The sequence below is a fragment of the Populus alba genome, chromosome 4 (genome assembly GCF_005239225.2).
Source record: "Populus alba chromosome 4, ASM523922v2, whole genome shotgun sequence".
NCBI lineage: Eukaryota > Viridiplantae > Streptophyta > Magnoliopsida > Malpighiales > Salicaceae > Populus > Populus alba.
In genome coordinates this window covers 621291-642498 of record NC_133287.1, presented here as the reverse complement: position 1 = coordinate 642498, position 21208 = coordinate 621291, and the positions used below count along the sequence as shown (strand labels likewise).

The window sequence follows — 21208 nt, the reverse complement described above, 5'->3', positions numbered from 1 at the left end:
TATGGTGAAGAGGTGTTGATTAAGAAGAATGGTGTAAATATAAATGCTTTGGATGTAGAAGAATGGAGAATTGCAGAGGTATTTATAGAGAAGAAACCGATCAAGGAGCTAGGCTCCTCTTTGTTTATAGACAATTGCATGGTTTCTCATCACACATGGTATGCTATTAGTGGAGTGGTCTTATTCAACGTCGGCCTTAATAGTTCTTGTCAAACTCAAGGTAAGCCAAGTTAGGCTTTTAAAGAATATTAGATGTTAAGTTAGGTCTAAATTGGATGAGAAATTATACGACTAAGATTAGGTAGGCAAGTCTCCCTCTTCATATATATATTTATAGTTATCAATTTCTTTCACGTAGCCGAAATATATTTTCAAGCAAACACTATATTATAATGTTGTTCCTTAGTTCTTGACAAATGACAAGTCATGCATGATGTAAAATTGATGGAAAAAAGCAATTAAGGATATATAATTATGACCACAATGACGATGACGATAGGTAGCAAGATCTATCTTGTTTATCGTTATGAACACATAGATGTAATACCACAAGAACTCCCGACTGATTCGTTAATTTATTCGAAAAATTATAGAAATCAATAGAAAAATTTTCGTTGTTTATTTGGATAACAAGTATAAGTAGTTATTTCTTAGATCTATTCTAAAGGGAGATAAATAAATGATGATAAAAAATTGAATCCAAGACCAATAAACTTCTTAATTTTAAATCGTAGGTCATCTCATCACCTTATTTTAAAATATAATAACTATAATCAAATCATTTAGTAGGTAATTTAATGATAAAAACTTAGAATTAAAAAATTTATTTTTTTATGGTTTAAAATTCAAGTCATATGGTTACTAATATAATAGTCATTAAAAATTTATATAATCATTAACTTCAGGATCATAAAATTAATTGAGGTACACACAAATTAATTTAAATATCCTAATTAAAAAAAATAAAAAGCAAAAAGAAAGAAGAAAATATAATATCTATAGCAGAATTGAATGCATGAGCCTTCGTTCAAAATATTTTCAACTCCTAAGGAGGGGCTACTGTGGAGAGAGATGGTGGGTTACAGCTAATTGTAAAACCGTACAAGGAACCCCACCGCGTCTTTGACAAGCTTGAAAAACCGTTATGGGGGCACTTTCTCACAGTCTTTCTTTCGGCCCTGTTCAAGATTCTTAGACTACATTCTTTTCATATCTTAAGCTTCTAGCCCAACCACGTGGCAATTTGGTTCAATTCTTTGGGATTGACTTCGGCTCAATTTTAAGCATGTTAATTTGTTAAAAAAATAAAATAACCTCAAAATTTTTATATCAAAAAATTATATTTTTCTGTATATCTTATATGAAATCAGCTCATAAAAATTAAACCGCGAGTTTAATATTTTTAATAAAAATTCTAAGATGACTTAAATTTAATTTGAGACTTAGAAATTTGGATTGAATTAAAATGATTAGTTAAACCATGTTTAACTATTTTAAACTTTAAAAATATTACTTATACTGTATTTGTTTAGTGTGTAATGATAATAAAAGAGATACGTCAATATAAAAAATATAAGAAAATATTTTATTGAAGAAGTAGAGATATAGATATAAAATAAATTTATTTTTATAATAGTTTTAAAATGAATCACTATCATTTCAAAAAATAAAAAGGGATAATGGGAGATGTCATCTTAGTTCTCGTAGTAATCAAATAATACCTTAAATTAAGAGAAAAATTTAAAACAAAGAACATATATAGAAAGAGAATAAAGGAAGATTTAAATTTTTTTAGGGATTAAAATTGAAAAGATTATGAAAATAAAGAACAGATGTTTTTCCTTATTTTAAAAATAAGAATATATTTATTCAATATTCCTTTCGTTTAGTTTTAGATGTTAGATTTAAATTTAAAATGAATAATTTATAAATTTTTTTAAATTTATTTAAATTAATATTTCTGTAATTTTTCTCTCCAAATTAGATTATTTTCTTTTTGGATCTGAAGAGAGATTTTTTTTTCCATCCCCTTTTCATTTTATTATGTTCCCTCTCACCTTTCTAAAAAAGAAAATATACAAAGCTATAGATACTTTTAGATAATTTTTATTTTATTATCTCGAAACGAAAAAGATAAAAACAATAAAAAATAAATAAGATATATATTATTATTATTTTTTTAATGATAAAAATTCACTTTTGAAATAAGAAAATTTATTTTTGTCAATCCAATCAAATATATTTTATTTTTTATTGTCGCTTCACAAACTTACAACCCCTCTCATTCTTTCTTTCCTCTCAACTGGTAAATAATATAAATATTAACAAGATTAGGTCAGTTTTCCTAATATATATATATATATATATATATATATATATAAAGATCTTTTTTATGGTTTGAAATACATGTTAAGTGAAATAAACATCATTTAGATTTCACATTCCTTGGTGAAATAAATTTTCCCCAACTATTAATAAAAAAGAAACCGATCATGGGCTTCGTTTCTCGTGCTGGAAAATGGATTTTTTTAAAACAAAATTAAAATTATTATCATTAATTCCCCTTTCTGATGTTATATTACTCACACTTAGAAAACAAAAAATAATGGAAACACACAAAATTAAGAAAACATATATGGCAGCAAATACACTTTATGATTAGTTAGGAAAAACTATATATCTTGAAATGAATCAATAGTGAAGGACATATCCCTTCTTACATTATGGTGTTGAATCGAAAGAATAAATTATAAACCCCAAAAAAGATATACGAAGCTCCAATATCGACGCAAATGAATTTAAGCTACAGATATCTACTTGTTCATTCTTGTTTGGGTCCATTATCAGATATGGATATGTAAGCATAGCACCCTGCGTTTCTATGCATAGCTGCACATTCCATACTGACATTTACTCCCTTTCTTGCACTTGTTGCTGCAGCCCCCACAGTTCTTCTTGTTAGACATCGGGTTCACACACTGCCCGTTGCAGCAAATCTCAGGATACTTGCACTTCTTACCACACATTCCACAGTTGAGCCTGTCTGTCGTCACATTCACGCACTTCTTCTTGCAGCAATCCGGCCCCGGACTGCCCTTAGCACGACAAACCCTAGGGTACTTGTCACATGTCATGACAGCCCGAATCTTCTGAGCTAGAAACCGGTTTGCCCCTCGCAAAGATGAAGTAGTTTCTTCGCTCTCAGGCCAGGGACGATCAGAATTTCCCTCGTCATCATTATTAATGAAGTCAAGAGACGATTGATCTTCCTCAGACGGTGTAGCAGTAAGAGAAATGGCTAAACACCCGAGTACCATTGCTAGTAAAAAGAATATCTTAAGAAGCTTCATGTTGTGTGTGTTATGGTGACCACGCAAGTAAAATGTAGTTGAAAGCGATGAAAAATATTGATCAAGGAGAGTGGTGAAGATATAGTATGCTTCGGATGGAGAAGAAAGGAGAACTCGAAGGTATTTATAGAGGAGAAATCACAGGAGGCTCTTTGGTTATAGAAAATTGTATGGTGTCTCAAATTGTGTGCTATTAGTGGAGTGGTCTTATTCAACGGCCTCAGGAGAATTGTTTTCATCAAACACTCCCAAGGTAAACCAAGTTAGGTTTTTAAAGAATATTATATGTCAAATTAGGTATAAATTGGAAGAGAAATCAGACGACGGTAGGCAAGTCTTCTCTTCATACTAGCTAGTCATCAATTTCTTTCACGTCACAGGTGAAATATACTTGCTATCATTTGTCATGCCACATTTTTTAACTCAAAAATCTCTTTTAAAAATAAAAAATCAAAATCAAAATTTTTGAGAAATGATTTGGCTAATTTACTTTCATTTCACAATCATTTTCCTGTTTCAAAAATAACATTTGTCATGCCACATTTTTTAACTCAAAAATCTCTTTTAAAAATAAAAAATCAAAATCAAAATTTTTGAGAAATGATTTGGCTAATTTACTTTCATTTCATAATCATTTTCCTGTTTCAAAAATAAATAAAAAATAAAAAAATATATTTTTTAGTGATATGATTGTAATTGTAGAAGGGTGAGAACCAATTTAAAAACTAAAAATTCTCTCACTAAACAGCTCAATTTTTAATTAAATGGTCCATAATATCAATCCAAGAATCCATAATTCTTTTTTTTACCTCCAAGTTATGCCTACAAAGCAACAAAAAATCAAATTAATGGTATAGATTAATTCTTGAAATCAAATAATTGAGTTTGGTTCGGTTTGCCTTCAAATCAAAGAAATTACAATATAAATTGAGTGTGTGTGCAACAAAAACACAGGGATGAAGCATTAGCCATAAAAAAAAAAAAATTGTTATTATTTTTCCATTGCATGCTATAACATAAGACACTAAAAAAATCTCTAGATTATAATTTCTCCTAATTAAAATCTAAATTGACTTAAAAAATTATTTATTTTGCAATTAAGCTCCTAATAAATTCAATTAAATCTTGAAAAATTTCAAATAAATCATTAAACATCCAATTTTAAAATTTTCTCCCCAAATTAAATTTTTCTTTGCTAATAGAGTCTTCATCAGTAAAAAAATAATATCAGATTTTTCAATCTTGTATATTTTGATGTTTCTTAACTTATTTTTGATAATTTTTTTAGATATTCTGGTATATTTTTTAATTTTCTTCCAACATTTTTTAATTTTATATATATTTTTATTTATATGGAGAAGCAAAAATGAATTATAATAGAAATCACAAGCAAAAAAAAAAAATACATCTTATCTTAAATAAATAGTTATTAGAACTTGCCGGCCACCATGATGTGTCAACACAAATTATTTGACTCCATTTCGGCAACACATCTTTAGCCCACGTTTCTTGTTCCATTTTCTCAAGCAAATCGTACAAACTAGAACGCTGCCTGTTTGACAAACTTGAAATACCGTTATTGGAGCACTTTCTCAAAGTCTTTCTTTTGACATTGATCAGGATCGATTGCTAGACAACATTATCTTCGTATCTTAAGCTTTTAGCTCACCAAAATCAATAGTCGAAGCAAAAATTAAAATTTATACTTTTGATTGTTTTGTTATTACAATATCAGATCATTATTTTAACTTATAACTATTAGATGATGCTATATAATATAATCTATATTATTTTTTAATTTGAAGAATGATGAACTTAAAAAAGTAGAAGCAATTAAAAATGAAACAAATGAGGGAAGAAGATTTGAGATAAAAGTAAAAAATGAAGAGAGACAAATTGTTTTTTTTTCCTTATTTAAAAACAAGAAGAAAATAGAGAAGGGAATAAAAACATTAATTATAGTAGCAACGTCGTTTCCATTAATATTCTATTTATCTTGTTGTTGTGCTAAATCGCCTTTCTTTTATTAAATCTTAAATCATGAATATATATATATATATATATATAATACAAGCACATAGACATATATTTTTAGGTAAATTCATTTGTAAGGATTTCTTCAAATATCATATATATGTGTGTGTAAATGTTAATCCTATAAAAATATTTGACTTCTCTTTATTAAAAAAATGAAATTTCAACCTATAAATTGACTTGAATTACCCGTTTAAACTCAATATTTTACTTTTAGGGTCAAGTATAAATTTGAATATCGTTAGATAATCCGAATCCAAGATATTAATCCAAAATAAATATAATAAATGATAAGAATTATTCTTTGTTCTGCAAATAAAGTTCCTATTTACTAGGAAGACTTTTTCTTATTTCCATTGTACACGTTACCACTTCTGTTAGCATAGATAGTGGGCTGAATTTGTGGTCTTTCTGTTATCTTTGTAAGGCTATTTAATAGCTAACATTTCTATTCAATAATTATCTATTCCAGTTTTGCTTGGCATATTGCAATAGTTGCCGTGTAGTTAACAAACTGGTATCAGAGCCCCCACTGGGAACTGAAAATAAAGCAGCAGCTTTTGTGAGAGTTTTATACAGAGAGAGGTGAAGAGAGCAATGTCTTCTGAAGGGCATTTTGTGCAACCAGCTATTCCACGCTTTGATGGTCACTATGACCATTGGAGCATGCTCATGGAAAATTTTCTTCGCAGCAAGGAATATTGGTGCTTAATTGAAACTGGTTTTGAAGAACCAGCACTTGGGGAACAACCACTGTCAGAAGGAAGACAGAAAGAGCTTGATGCATGGAAGCTAAAGGATCTTAAAGCCAAGAACTATCTTTTCCAAGCAATTTGACAGAAGTATTCTGGAGACAATCTTGGAAAAGGATACGTCTAAGAAGATCTGGGAGTCAATGAAGACCAAATATGAGGGAAATGCTCGAGTCAAACGATCAACACTTCAAGCCCTGCGAAGGGATTTTGAAATACTGGAGATGAAGACTGGTGAAACAATTACTGCTTATTTTGCTAGAGTAATGACGGTAGCAAATAAGATGAGGGTGTATGGAGAAGCCATGACTGATGTCACAATCTGTGAAAAAATTCTTCGATCTCTCACGGACAAATTTAATTACATAGTTTGTTCGATTGAGGAATCCAGGAATTTGGATACAATTACTATTGATGAGTTGCAGAGTTCTCTTACTATACACGAGCAAAAAATCCACAAAAGCAGTGGTTTGGAGCAGGCTTTGAAGGTGACAGCAGACAATACCTGGAGCAGCAGTGGACGTGGAAGGGGACATTACAGAGGACGAGGGCGTGGAAGAGGAGGTTCAGCCTTCAATAGAGCTACTGTGGAATGTTACAAGTGTCATAATCTTGGACATTTTCAATATGAATGTCCAAGATGGAATAAAGAAGCAAATTATGTGGAAGCAAGTGCAGAAACCGATATGCTTTTGATGGCATACACAGAGACGCATGAAGCCGATCAGGTTGAGGACATGTTATTGATAACTTACACTGAGTTATCCGAAGCAGAACAGGTTCAAGTTGATGATATGCTATTGATGGCATACACTGTGTTGCTACCCAATTTTTGACCCATGTTTTTGATATATTTTCAAAAAATCCAAAAATAGAGAAAAACAATGAAAATCCAAAAAATATGTTTTTTAATATATTTTCATCATTTTAGCATTTTCAACGTCGTCTAAAAAAAGAATTTAAATTGTTAAAAGATTTTCAAACGTGCTCGACTTTTCACGCGTCATTTTTAAATCATTGATTTTCCGCATTTGAGTCGACGTTGATATTGCTCGTTTCAAAAAAATACAAAAAAATAAGAAAAATCAAAATTTACAAAAAGAAAGAAGTTGAGGGACCAAGTTGAAAAACCTAGCAACATTTTGCCTATAAATACTGGTTTCCTCAACACATTCAAGGGGGAGGTTAATTTGGGGACTTTGAGAAAAAACACAAAACCCTAAAACCCAACTTTTTCTCTCCAATCAAAAACAACTGGCCGGCGGCGCCTCCCCCTACTGATTTTGAATTTTTGTTTCTCGGTGTCCTTGGATTTTACTCTCCCAGAACCAGAGAGCCAAGGACCCCCACCATCGGAGTCCCACATTTGACCCACACGGTTCACCATCTTCATCTCTTTCTCCCACAGCCGTACCTACCAAAAAAATCACAGCCGCCGACCAAGACCTTTTTTTTCCTTCCCCATTTTTCCTCCACCACGGCCAAACACCCCCCACCTTCTGATTTTTCTTCTCCAACCGGCCGCCAGGACAGCCCCTCTTCTTCTCTCCCGGTCGCTCCTTTCCTAACCAGAGAACCGGCCACCGTTGATCTCTCTCCCTCATCACCACGGATGCGGCCAATATCCTCTCCCTCTCCAACGGTGGTTTCCTTTTCCTTCTCCGGCTCCCCTGTGAACCAGCCCCCTCCCCTGATTTGATTCTTTTTCCCTTCTCACAGCCGACCCCCAATAGCCCCCGCTGCTCACCATCTTCTTCCTCTCTCTCTCGCCGGCCAGCCTTCCACAGCAGCACCCAATCTCCTCAGCACCGCCACCGATCTCCCCACAACTGAAGAACCCAGCGACGAGAAGCAGCTCCACCGAACCGGAGATCCGCCACCAGCTTGGGGGACGCCGTCTGACCTTCCCAGCAGGAATCCCCTTCACCGGCTTCTTTCATCGAAGAACCCAGCTCGCCCGGACCGCATCGGAGCCTCCAGCAGCAGCTCTTTGGACACACGCCGGCCATCCGAAGCAGAGGAGAAGGTGATGAAATCCTTCACAACAGAAGCAGCGCCAGAGGAGGAGAGAACTGAAATGATTTGAAAACCGTAACCAAAAAGACCCAAAAAAACAGATCTGAAAAACAAAGAAAAAGAATTAAAATCGACTGCTGTGTTGTTCCCTTTTTTTGTTCTGCAGGTCATCGTCGGCGTTGGGAGGCTGAGAAGAAGCCGATCCCCCCTGCTGCTGCGTTTTCTCGTGGTGGCGCGTGAACCCACGCGCCGCCACTGATTCTCTGCACCTGAAGCCTCCCAGCACTGTTCCCGTGTACTGTTCCTGCATGTTCTAGAAGCCTTAGGATGTTTTAGGGGTTGTTTAGTAATTTTAGAATTGTTTAAAGTAATTTTTGTTTAGTTTTGAGTTTTTGTAATTTGTATTTTTGTAAATATTGGATGTAAAAGAAAAGAAAAGAAAAGAAAAAGAAAAGAAAGAGAAAATAATAATAAAAAAGGGGTTGTGTGTGTTGGTGTATTTTTATTTATTTATTTTGTATTTGTATTTGTATTGTGGATGTAAAAGAAAAGAAAAAGAAAAGAAAAAGAAACAAAAAATAGTAAAAGTGAATGTGGGTGTTTGTATGTGTTTTATTTTTTTATTTTTTATTTATATATATTTTATTTTTTAATGATAAAATTGCAGATATCAAAAGAAGAATTTAATATTTTGATTGGATCACGGTTAAGAATTATTAACTTATACGTAAGTAATATTTCTAATTTCCGATGAAAAGACAATTATTAAAACTTCTTTAACACATCAAATTCGTGAAGCAGCTTACCTCAGGTAGGGTGTGTTAGGGGTGCTGATACCTTCCCTAACCACAACCAGTCCCTTGCCCGTGAATCTCTGACCAGACCAGTATATCCGGTTTCCTAGTAGCCTTTAATAAATTACTAGGTGGCGACTCCAATGAACCATTAAAGCAACGCAACGAGATTTAAATCGCCAGCCGATGCCGCGCGCCAGACGCTGATTTTTTCGGGGTGCGACAGAATGGCGACTCCACTGGGGAAGGTACTGTTTCTGACATTATTGGACTAAACTTTGTATATTTTATGTGTTTAAGATTTTGCATTTTTATCTTTTTTGTTAATATTTATTTCCATGCATTTTATAGAATTGTCTCATGCATCACCTGTATTTATTTTTGAAAGCACACACAAACTTCTAGGTTAGGTGGGGAACTAGCGATCTGCCCTAAGACTATTGGTCAGGGTTCAGATGCGTGAAACACCCAACTCATATCTGAGTGCCTGCTTGGTAATGGTGGGTATACGTGCCTTAACCATTCCTTGCAACGCCCCCATACTGTCTTTACGAAGAACGTCACTGGGCAGATATGAGATTCTTTTGAGACCAGATAGAAAACCTACCCATGTTCACATAATGAATAGAACCTGTCCTTAGGTTGTATGTGCTATCGTTTTTGCATAAGGGCAAACTCTTCTTGAAGCATCTTGAACTCAAGACTTATGGGTGACACATTGGCCGTTGCTCCGAAAATTTTCATTGTAGAGTTTGGGCAAAAATCACGATTCTTGTCCATCATACAAGAGTTACGACCATATTGTCACCTCTCGAAGGGTGAGTTCACCATATAGATTACATGTTCATACATTTGTCATGCATGCACCAGAATGAAAGGTAGGTCCCCTATACAAGCTGTGCTGCACGTGATTGGAGAAAAATGATGGAGGTGAAGAAAGATGTCAGATAGAGGCTCATTATCAGATTAAGGTTGAGAGCATTAAATGTGAAGTATCTAGACTCAGATCTGCTCGAACAAGTGTTGAGCATCAAATGGAAAGAGAATATCTGCACAGTCTTCTGTGGGAACACTGCTTGTTCATATCTAATTGAAGCTGTATCTCCCGTTTTTCATCATGAACAAAAGCAACAACGCCTTCAGTCATCAACTAATGACAACTCTGGTTCTTATCCAATTGCATTGTTAAATGTTCATCGCCTCCACATCATCTAATGGAACCAAACAACTACCGGTCTCCTGTACATGGCGCATTAGTCTTCTTGGAAGCTGCCCTAATTATGAGCTCAATTCCATTTCAGCAGCAAGATGGTCTGAAAAACAATGATTAAACACTGAACTTCAATGTGGCAGAACTCTCTCTACAAAAATCAATTTATGGCTCTGCAAATTGGGAAGGCAAAAGGGGATTTATAAGTTGCATATGCTACAAATATTTCTCTCATCAGTTTCAGCATGGAGACATCTTAGTACATTGAAGATCCAGACCTGGTCTGAAAAATACGAGCAGACTTCAAACTTCAACGTAGCAGAGCTCTTTCGACAGGAATCTGTTTGTAGATCCGCAAATGGGAAATCCAAGAAGGAATACAGTAGTTTCAGATCAGCTATGATTTTCCTCCAACAGTGTCAGTATTAAAATGCAAGAGTAGAGAGAAGAGACATGCCTAGATTGAAAAACATGAAGAAGACTAAAACTTTAACAGAGCAGGACTTCCTCTATAGGTGTTTGTTTGCTGCACTGTCAGTGAGAAATCAAAGAGGGGACAAAAGAGTTTTAGATTCATCAGGTGCTCTTCCAATAGAGACAATGTGTGATTCCACACGTCGGTAGTGGCGATACTACAAGTTTCTGGGCGCTGCCAAGATTACCAAGCTGTTAGAAAGTTTTCTAACAATCCTCAACCAACCACGACAACATTGGAAGATTGACATGATGTTGTGAAGATCATTGAAAGAATTGAGCGAGCTATGAAGAAGTGAAGGATTGAAGGTTTTGTTATGGATTCCAGAACCGCGAAGGGAGTTGAATCAGAAGATGACTCTCGATTGAGAAACCTCAGTTATTTTTGCCTAGTCAAGTCTCGCTCAAGCATCATTGACTACTCCAATGTCTTTTGCCAAGATAGAAGTTCATTTGCCATGTGGCGTAATCCAGACAATATATGCCGATGTGATGGTGGGGTCCTCGACCATTTCAGTGGAATAGTTGCAAGAATTTTTAATTGAGCAGTGGCCATGTGGGTTTATTTACCAGAATCTGCCAGATTCCAGACTGTTGCTATACGTCGACAGATCCCATGCAACCACCAATTTCTCGGTGGTATAAATCCAGATAAGAGAATGTGATGTCATGATGGGGTCCTCAACTATTTCAAGTGAACAGTTGCAAGAATTGCAAGAATTGAGTCTGAAATTTGGTAAGCAAAAGATAAGGAAGTCCCGTGAAGGAGGGGGTCATTGGCTATATTGTCCCCCGAACATCTTTAGAAATGACATGTTGATCGAAAGTGCTTGACAAAACGCAAATATTGCCAGAAAAGCTGATTCAAGAATGGTGATGAACAGTCAATCATATTTGTTTTGGAATTCTGCATTTTGTTTTGGGATCACCTCTAATCCTTCAACGAAACATGCCTTGCTTTTGTCTCTTTGTTGTTTTGAAATCAAACAAATGTTTAGCATTTTATCCTGACAAAATATTTTGATCAAACTCCAACATGCGATAAAGGTTAATCAATCCGGAAGATTAAAAGTGTTTTGATTACAGAAATGACTCTATAACTTGAAAATGACATGAGGTGACTAAACAATTTTGAACTCATACCTCCTGAAATTGAACCACACATCATTTAGCTAAGTTTTAGCAGTATGCATAATGACATGTAGTGGATTCGATAGTTATGGACTCGTGAATCATGACTCTTACAAGTCCAAATCATTCATTGGATGAGGTCAAAATTTATCAGTTCTAACTGACCTTGCTTGAAATGAGAAAAGGCCATCTTTGATATCCCTTCACTTTCTAAAGGTTATATCCCTTGTAGTCCCATTTTGAGCTGAATAGAATATTCTTTTCATGAAAACCCTGACTAGGATCACACCCCATACTGGGGGCAGATGAGAGATATGTTGGAGACATTGATATAATTAATGGATAAAGAGGAAGGCTTAGAACAAAAGTCCAATGATTGAAAGAGAGCTAGAAGAAGACACATAGACTGGGGGCATATAAGAAAGTTTTGAGGAAGGCTATGATGAAAAAAAAATGAAAAAAAAAGGAGAAGAAGTTGAAATTGCCTTCACTTAAAGACAAGTCGAAGATAAAGGAAAGAAAACGCCTATCATGTCTATGAAAAGCAAAAGCAATTTCAATCAAGGACACAACAAAAGTCAATACCAGAAAAAAAGACTAAGCTATAAACGTGACTTTTGGTGTCCATTATAAAGCCTCTGATGTTATCAGATGTTAAGGTTGGTTATTCATCAAGGAATGTGGATTTGCATTATGACTTATGTTAAGAAAAAGTCTAAACTTTTGAGGTTAACAAGGTTATATGTCGTTTCCTCTACAAAGACAACAATAGAAAAGAGTTGATGAATAGTTGATGTTGATCCTAGGTCTTTGAAACCACTCAACACCTTTTGAGCCTGTGAAATTCTTTTCTTTCATAGCCATGAACCATAGCCTGCATTACGTGTTTTTAAAGCCCTTTTTTAATCAAGCAAGAAATTTGAACCGATAAATGGCGCTCTCAAACTTAAAGAGCTTTTTCCATAAGGGTCGTGACTCCATGAATTAAGCTACTGGTTATTATGCATGCTGATAAAATAAATGCTAAGAAAAGAAACAACTTTTCTTGATAAAGCTGAGCATCTTGTTTTTGAAATTCACAAAATGTCACCTCATCACAGACCATCAAATGATATACCCAATATCGAGGATTCAAATTGATACAAAGAACCATGGAAAAAGCCATTTTTAATCCTACAACGGTCGATTTCTATTTTCAAAATACAAGACAATCAAAAGGACTGTGTATTTCGAAAACGTGTGTTGGGTCTTTGATCAAAAAGCTTGATTTTTCAAAAAGATTTCCAAAAAAGGACATCTTTGATTTCATTTTCAACAAACTAGACTTTTGAATAGACATGATCTTTGAAAATGAGAGTTGATTCCAGAAACAAGGAAGATTATCAAACACAGAAGAACATCGATTGAGTATGCAAAATCGTTGATAGAAATGACATTGAAGTCCTCGACACTCCTTGAAAAGTTGAGCAGCTGGGGGCAATACAGTGGACCTTAAGAAGGAAAACAAACAGTATCCAGATCAGCTGGGGCAAAGAAAGAATCAGATGATGAGTCATCAAAGTCCCGGAAAGTTATGATTATCATCTGACAATGACAAAGGAAAAACATCATTGAGTATAAACTGAATGAACGAGCATTCATATCATTGCTGGGGCAATGTTGTTCAAAGACAATCCATGATTCAGTGAACTTCAGCAGCAATTGATGAGCAACGCTGCACTTAAAGGATATTTTCATATCTCCATCTTGGGTCACCCTCTGAAACATGGCTATGACTCCTGACAGATGTTATCGGGTGAGTAACATTTGAATGAACATCGAACATATGCACACCACCAAGACTGACTGTGGAACAATGATGCACTTGAAGGACAATCTCATATTTGTCATCCTTTGAAACATGGTTATCGACAGACGTTACCACGCAACTGCATTGAATGAATGTCAGAAAGGCACCCACCCCGAAGACTGACTGTGTGGGACAATTTGTTTTGAAAGCCAGATGAGCACCTTCACCGCATGAGTATGGGTGATAGAAGTAGCATCATTGATGAGGCCGAGGCATTTCTTTTCACAATCTGATTAGAGAGTTGAAAGGAGTCTATGAGAAGAGCACTGAGCATACAACCATGAGCCTTTGTACTGCAAGCTATGAGATGCATGATTGGATGACTGAATGAGTTCAAGAAGGCTGATGATAACATGTACTTAAAGAGTACTGTTTCAAATAGAGGCAAGTTCATGACTGATTAACAATCTTGATGGGTATTGGCATGATGCACACAATCAATCAGAGGATAATCTCAGAAGAAGCCAGGAGAGAAAATCCTTCATGATGAATCAAAGCAGTACCACACTTGGGGGCATGATCAAGCTAGGGCAATAAAGAACATATGATAGGGCTGGCTTCAATTGATTCCCATTTCTAAGAAAATGTCGAGCAAAATTGGCAACCTTTAAGATAAAGAAGCGGAGGACCAAGAAGTAACGATGATATCAAGTCTTTCCTAGAGATCAAAATCACAAGAGATGACTCGAGTAAGCAAGAACGAAGAAGCCATCGAAGTTCACTGCCAACACTCCCAACTTTTGAGAAAAGAAACACACCATGAAGAAAGGGGGACCTATTTTTCTCAGGTAAGTTATACATGCATATTGATCATAATGCCATGGTCGATGTTTCGCCATCATCTCGGGTAGTGCGTTTTTATAACCCTACCTCATTTCGAGTGCGCCGTTGAGCCCTCACTTCCCAGGTAGTGCGTTTTCTAACCCTACCTCATTTCGAGTGCGCCTTTGGGCCCTCGCAAACATTTTTCTTGGGTAGGTCACCCATTACAATGAGACCACACTTCATATTTTTTCCATCTGGGTAGGTCACCCATCATAATGAGACCATTTTTTCACATTCTTTCCACCTGGGTTGGTCACCCATCACAACGAGACCGTTCATCATATTTTTTCCATCTGGGTTGGTCGCCCATTACAATGAGACCACATTTCATATTTTTTCCATTTTTGGGTAGGTCACCCATTACAATGAGACCGCACTTCATATTCTTTCTATTTGGGTCGGTCACCCATACAATGAGACCAGCATTTTTCCAGGGTTAGTCACCCGTACAATGAGACCAGTATTTTTCTAGGGTTCGTCACCCGTACAATGAGACCAACATAGGGTTCGTCACCCGTACAATGAGACCAACATAGGGTTCGTCACCCGTACAATGAGACCAGCTTTTTTCTAGGGTTAGTCACCCGTACAATGAGACCAGAATGAGGTCGCCAGATGGGATCTCATGTAGCTTTGGTTAAAGGGAATCGCCAGATGGGATTTCAGGTTAACCGAGTTACGCATATTTCGTTCCAGTTGAATGAGGTCGCCAGATGGGATCTCAGGTAAACCCAATGTGTGGGCAGGTCGCCCGTGAAAATAGACTATTGGGAGAGTGTGGGTCGGTCGCCCGTGAAAATAGACTAGGGTGAGTATGTGTGGGCAGGTCGCCCGTGAAAATAGATCAGTGTGAGTGTGTGGGCAGGTCGCCCAAGATAATGAAATCATTTTCCTTTTGTTTTCTTTACAAAGCTTACTATACAAATTTTGAGGAGTTTTGCTTCGTAAGCATTGTAAAGAGGGGGCATCTGTTGCTACCCAATTTTTTGACCATGTTTTTGATATATTTTCAAAAAATCCAAAAATAGAGAAAAACAATGAAAATCCAAAAAATATGTTTTTTTAATATATTTTCATCATTTTAGCATTTTCAACGTCGTCTAAAAAAAGAATTTAAATTGTTAAAAGATTTTCAAACGTGCTCGACTTTTCACGCGTCATTTTTAAATCATTGATTTTCCGCATTTGAGTCGACGTTGATATTGCTCGTTTTCAAAAAAATACAAAAAAAATAAGAAAAATCAAAATTTACAAAAAGAAAAGAAGTTGAGGGACCAAGTTGAAAAATCTAGCAACATTTTTGCCTATAAATACTGGTTTCCTCAACACATTCAAGGGGGAGGTTAATTTGGGGACATTGAGAAAAAAACACAAAACCCTAAAACCCAACTTTTTCTCTCCCAATCAAAAACAACTGGCCGGCGGCGCCTCCCCCTACTGATTTGAATTTTTGTTTCTCGTGTCCTTGGATTTTACTCTCCCAGAACCAAAGAGCCAAGGACCCCCACCATCGGAGTCCCACATTTGACCCACACGGTTCACCATCTTCATCTCTTTCTCCCACAGCCGTACCTACCAAAAAAATCACAGCCGCCGGCCAAGACCTTTTTTTTCCTTCCCCATTTTTCCCTTCCACCACGGCCAAACACCCCCACCTTCTGATTTTTCTTCTCCAACCGGCCGCCAGGACAGCCCCTCTTCTTCTCTCCCGGTCGCTCCTTTCCTAACCAGAGAACCGGCCACCGTTGATCTCTCTCCCTCATCCCCACGGATGCGGCCAATATCCTCTCCCTCTCCAACGGTGGTTTCCTTTTCCTTCTCCGGCTCCCCTGTGAACCAGCCCCCTCCCCTGATTTGATTCTTTTTCCCTTCTCACAGCCGACCCCAATAGCCCCCGCTGCTCACCATCTTCTTCCTCTCTCTCTCGCCGGCCAGCCTTCCACAGCAGCACCCAATCTCCTCAGCACCGCCACCGATCTCCCCACAACTGAAGAAACCCAGCGACGAGAAGCAGCTCCACCGAACCGGAGATCCGCCACCAGCTTGGGGACGCCGTCTGACCTTCCCAGCAGGAATCCCCTTCACCGGCTTCTTTCATCGAAGAACCCAGCTCGCCCGGACCGCATCGGAGCCTCCAGCAGCAGCTCTTTGGACACACGCCGGCCATCCAAAGCAGAGGAGAAGGTGATTGAAATCCTTCACAACAGAAGCAGCGCCGGAGGAGGAGAGAACTGAAATGATTTGAAAACCGTAACCAAAAAGACCCAAAAAAACAGATCTGAAAAACAAAGAAAAAAGAATTAAAATCGACTGCTGTGTTGTTCCCTTTTTTTGTTCTGCAGGTCATCGTCGGCGTTGGGAGGCTGAGAAGAAGCCGATCCCCCCTGCTGCTGCGTTTTCTCGTGGTGGCGCGTGAACCCACGCGCCGCCACTGATTCTTCTGCACCTGAAGCCTCCCAGCACTGTTCCCGTGTACTGTTCCTGCATGTTCTAGAAGCCTTAGGATGTTTTAGGGGTTGTTTAGTAATTTTAGAATTGTTTAAAGTAATTTTTGTTTAGTTTTGAGTTTTTGTAATTTGTATTTTTGTAAATATTGGATGTAAAAGAAAAGAAAAGAAAAGAAAAAAGAAAAGAAAGAGAAAATAATAATAAAAAAGGGGTTGTGTGTGTTGGTGTATTTTTTATTTATTTATTTTGTATTTGTATTTGTATTGTGGATGTAAAAGAAAAGAAAAAGAAAAGAAAAAGAAACAAAAAATAGTAAAAGTGAATGTGGGTGTTTGTATGTGTTTTATTTTTTTATTTTTTATTTATATATATTTTATTTTTTAATGATAAAATTGCAGATATCAAAAGAAGAATTTAATATTTTGATTGGATCACGGTTAAGAATTATTAACTTATACGTAAGTAATATTTCTAATTTCCGATGAAAAGACAATTATTAAAACTTCTTTAACACATCAAATTCGTGAAGCAGCTTACCTCAGGTAGGGTGTGTTAGGGGTGCTGATACCTTCCCTAACCACAACCAGTCCCTTGCCCGTGAATCTCTGACCAGACCAGTATATCCGGTTTCCTAGTAGCCTTTAATAAATTACTAGGTGGCGACTCCAATGAACCATTAAAGCAACGCAACGAGATTTAAATCGCCAGCCGATGCCGCGCGCCAGACGCTGATTTTTTCGGGGTGCGACACACTGAGTCAGCTGAAACTGAACAAATTGAAGCGTGGTTTCTTGACTCCGGGTGTTCAAATCACATGTGTGGCAGCAGAGGTATGTTCATAAATCTTGATGAGAGTTTTGTTCATTCAGTAAAATTGGGCAACAATAGCAAAATGAATGTGATTGGGAAGGGCAGTATTAAGTTATTTCTGAATGGAATTACTCATGTTGTGAATGAGGTATATTATGTCCCAGAACTCAAAAACAATCTTTTGAGCATTGGCCAATTACAAGAGAAGGGTTTGGCTATTTTAATTCAACATGGTTTTTGCAAATTATATCACCCTCTAAAGGGTCTGATTATTCAGACCAAAATGAGTATAAACCGAATGTTTATACTGCTGTCTCATACACCAGCTGCTGCTAAAGTGTCATCAGAAATGGTGCTCTTATACAAGCACAAATGATCTGTTTTTTTTGTGGCACCGAAGATACGGTCACCTTAGTTATTCAGGCTTGAAAGTTTTGCAACAAAAGGGGATGGTTCGTGGTCTTCCTAGGCTTCAAGAATCACATACTGTCTGTATAAATTGTATCAATGGGAAGCAACAGAGTGGTGATATGCAGACAAGGACAACGTGGAGAGCAAGTCAGCCTTTGGAGCTCATTCATGCAGATATATGTGGCCCAATATCTCCTACTTCAAATGGTGGAAAAAGGTATACCTTGTGTTTTATTGATGATTTTAGCCGTAAATCATGGGTATACCTGTTGACAGCAAAGAGTGAAGCACTGTGTTGTTTCAAATTGTTTACAACAATGGTGGAAAAGGAGAGAGGTTTGAGCATCAAATGCTTACGCACTGACAGGGGAGGGAGTTTACTTCCATTGATTTCACAGATTACTGCAACAAAATGGGCATCAAAAGGCAGCTCACAAATGCTTACACGCCACAACAAAACGGGTGGCTGAAAGGAAAAAATCGTACGGTGATGAATATGGTTTAGATCGATGCTATCTGATAAAAAGCTTCCAAAAACATTCTGGCCTGAAGCTGTGAAATGGACTTTTTATGTCTTGAATCGTTGTCCTACTTTGGCAGTGAAGAATATCACACCACAAGAGGCGTGGAGTGGTGTGAAGCCTTCTGTTGAGCATTTCAGGGTATTCGGCTGCCTAGCTCATGTGCATGTCCCTGCTGCTAAAAGAGGTAAATTAGATGACAGAAGTTTTCCATGTGTTTTGTTAGGGTGAGTGAAGAATCAAAGGGTTATCGTTTATTTGATCCATTAGCAAAAAAAATTTGTTGTTAGTAGAGATGTTATTTTTTGAGGAGGATGAACAATGGAATTGGGATGTATGTTATGAGAGCCAAATCTTGTTAGATTTAGATTGGGAGAAAATAACAGTGATGAAGTAGAGAGGGTGAGTGCAGACACTGAAATTCATGGGGAAAGCAACATAAAGGTGAGTGAAAATAATGGGGATCGAGTGCATGAAAATAGTGAGAATCATGGGGACAGTGATGAAATGGTGAGTGAAAATGATGCAAGGTGAGTGATGCAAGGGAAATTGATACACGGGTGAATGAACTTCAGGGAAGGGCACGGGTGAGTGAATTTGAGGGAGAAGAGGGTGAAAGCAGTAACATGTTTAATGATGATACAGAGAGATTACGTAATCAAAGAACACGACGTCCTCCCTCTTACCTGCATGATTATGTCCTCTTGGCCGATGAGAAAATAGAAGACGAAGCACATATTGTTCAGAATATGTCAACAGGGGATCCTCTTTATTTTGAAGATTCAGTAACGGATGCAAAGTGGAGACAAGCTATGGACATTGAGATCAGCTCAATTAAAAAAAATAACACATGGTCCTTGCGTGAATTGCCCACCGGAGCAAAGAAAATTGGTGTCAAATGGGTATACAAGACCAAATACAATGAACATGGCGAAATCGACAAGCACAAAGCACGGCTTGTAGCTAAAGGCTATTCGCAAAAACATGGAATAGACTACACGGAGGTTTTTGCACCAGTAGCAAGAATGGACACTGTGAGAATGATCATTGCCCTGGCAGCACAAAAGGGATGAAAGATTTTTCAGCTAGATGTCAAGTCAGCTTTTCTTTATGGAGAACTAAGCGAAGAAGTTTATATTAAGCAACCAAGGGGTTACGAGATAGAAGGAAAGGAACACTTGGTCTACAAATTACACAAAGCACTGTATGGATTAAAACAGGCTCCACGAGCATGGTTTAGTCGAATTGAGGGACACTTTATCAAGGAGGGATTTCAGAAGTGTGATAGTGAGCAAACACTTTTCACAAAGAAGAATGCAGCAGGAAAAATCATCATTGTAAGTATTTATGTTGATGATTTGATTTTTACTGGTGATGATAAAAATATGATGTGCGATTTCAAAAATTCAATGATGAGAGAGTTTGATATGACTGATTTGGGGAGCATGAGATTTTTTCTTGGCATAGAAGTGCTTCAACAAGCGGATGGTATTTTTATATATCAAAGAAATTATGCTCTTGAAATCTTAAAGAGATTTGGAATGCTTGAAAGTAATGAAGTGAGCAGTCCAATTATCCCAGGTTTTAAGATCAATAAAGATGAAAATGGTACTACTATAGATGAGACATATTTTAAACAAATTGTGGGAAGTTTGATGTATCTCACTGCCACAAGACCGGATATGATGTTTGCCACAAGTCTTATAAGCAGATTCATGTCAAGACCAACTGAGTTGCATTTACAGGCTGCAAAGCGAGTTCTTCGGTACTTAAAAGGAACGGTAAATTATGGTATTTACTACAGAAAAGTTGGAGATGATGGACTTCTTGCTTTCACTGATAGTGATTATGCAGGAGATATGGAAGATCGAAAGAGCACAAGTGGTTATGTGTTTTTATTAAGTTCAGGTGCTGTAACGTGGAGTTCAAAGAAACAGCCTATTGTCACATTGTCCACTACAGAAGCAGAATTTATAGCAGCTGCAGTTTGTGCGTGTCAAGCCATATGGATGAAAAGAGTACTGAAGGAGTTTGAATACAATAATGAGACTTGTACTTTGATCAGATGTGATAACAGTTCAACCATCAAGTTGTCCAAGAATCCTGTGATGCATGGTCGAAGTAAACATATCGATGTGAGGTATCATTTTCTACGAAATCTCACGAAGGAAGGTTCGATTGCTTTAATTCATTGTGGGAGCAAGGATCAGGTAGCAGACATAATGACCAAACCATTAAAGGTCGATGTTTTTCAAAGACTTCGAAGGATGATGGGTGTCTGCGATGCTGATAGTATAAACTAACTGTTGAATGACAGTAAGTTTAAGGGAGGGATTTGATAAGAATTATTCTTTGTTCTGCAAATAAAGTTCCTATTTACTAGGAAGACTTTTTCTTATTTCCATTGTACACGTTACCACTTCTGTTAGCATAGATAATGGGCTGAATTTGTGGTCTTTCTGTTATCTTTATAAGGCTATTTAATAGCTAACATTTCTATTCAATAATTATCTATTCCAGTTTTGCTTGGCATATTGCAATAGTTGCCGTGTAGTTAACAATAAATAGTAGAAAAATGAAAAA

At 36.8% G+C, this 21208-nt stretch overlaps 1 protein-coding gene across 1 annotated transcript; it reads left to right on the top strand.

The window, feature by feature from the left end:
- The first annotated feature begins 5981 nt into the window (after positions 1-5981).
- Positions 5982-19698, top strand: LOC140955501 (uncharacterized). The gene is made up of 10 exons (XM_073408675.1): positions 5982-6139; positions 6225-6953; positions 7856-8162; positions 16314-16619; positions 17645-17713; positions 17842-18045; positions 18140-18364; positions 18632-18812; positions 18972-19069; positions 19156-19698. The coding sequence occupies exons 1-10, from the start codon at positions 5982-5984 to the stop codon at positions 19696-19698; spliced, it is 2820 nt and encodes a 939-aa protein (XP_073264776.1).
- Positions 19699-21208: the final 1510 nt, after the last annotated feature.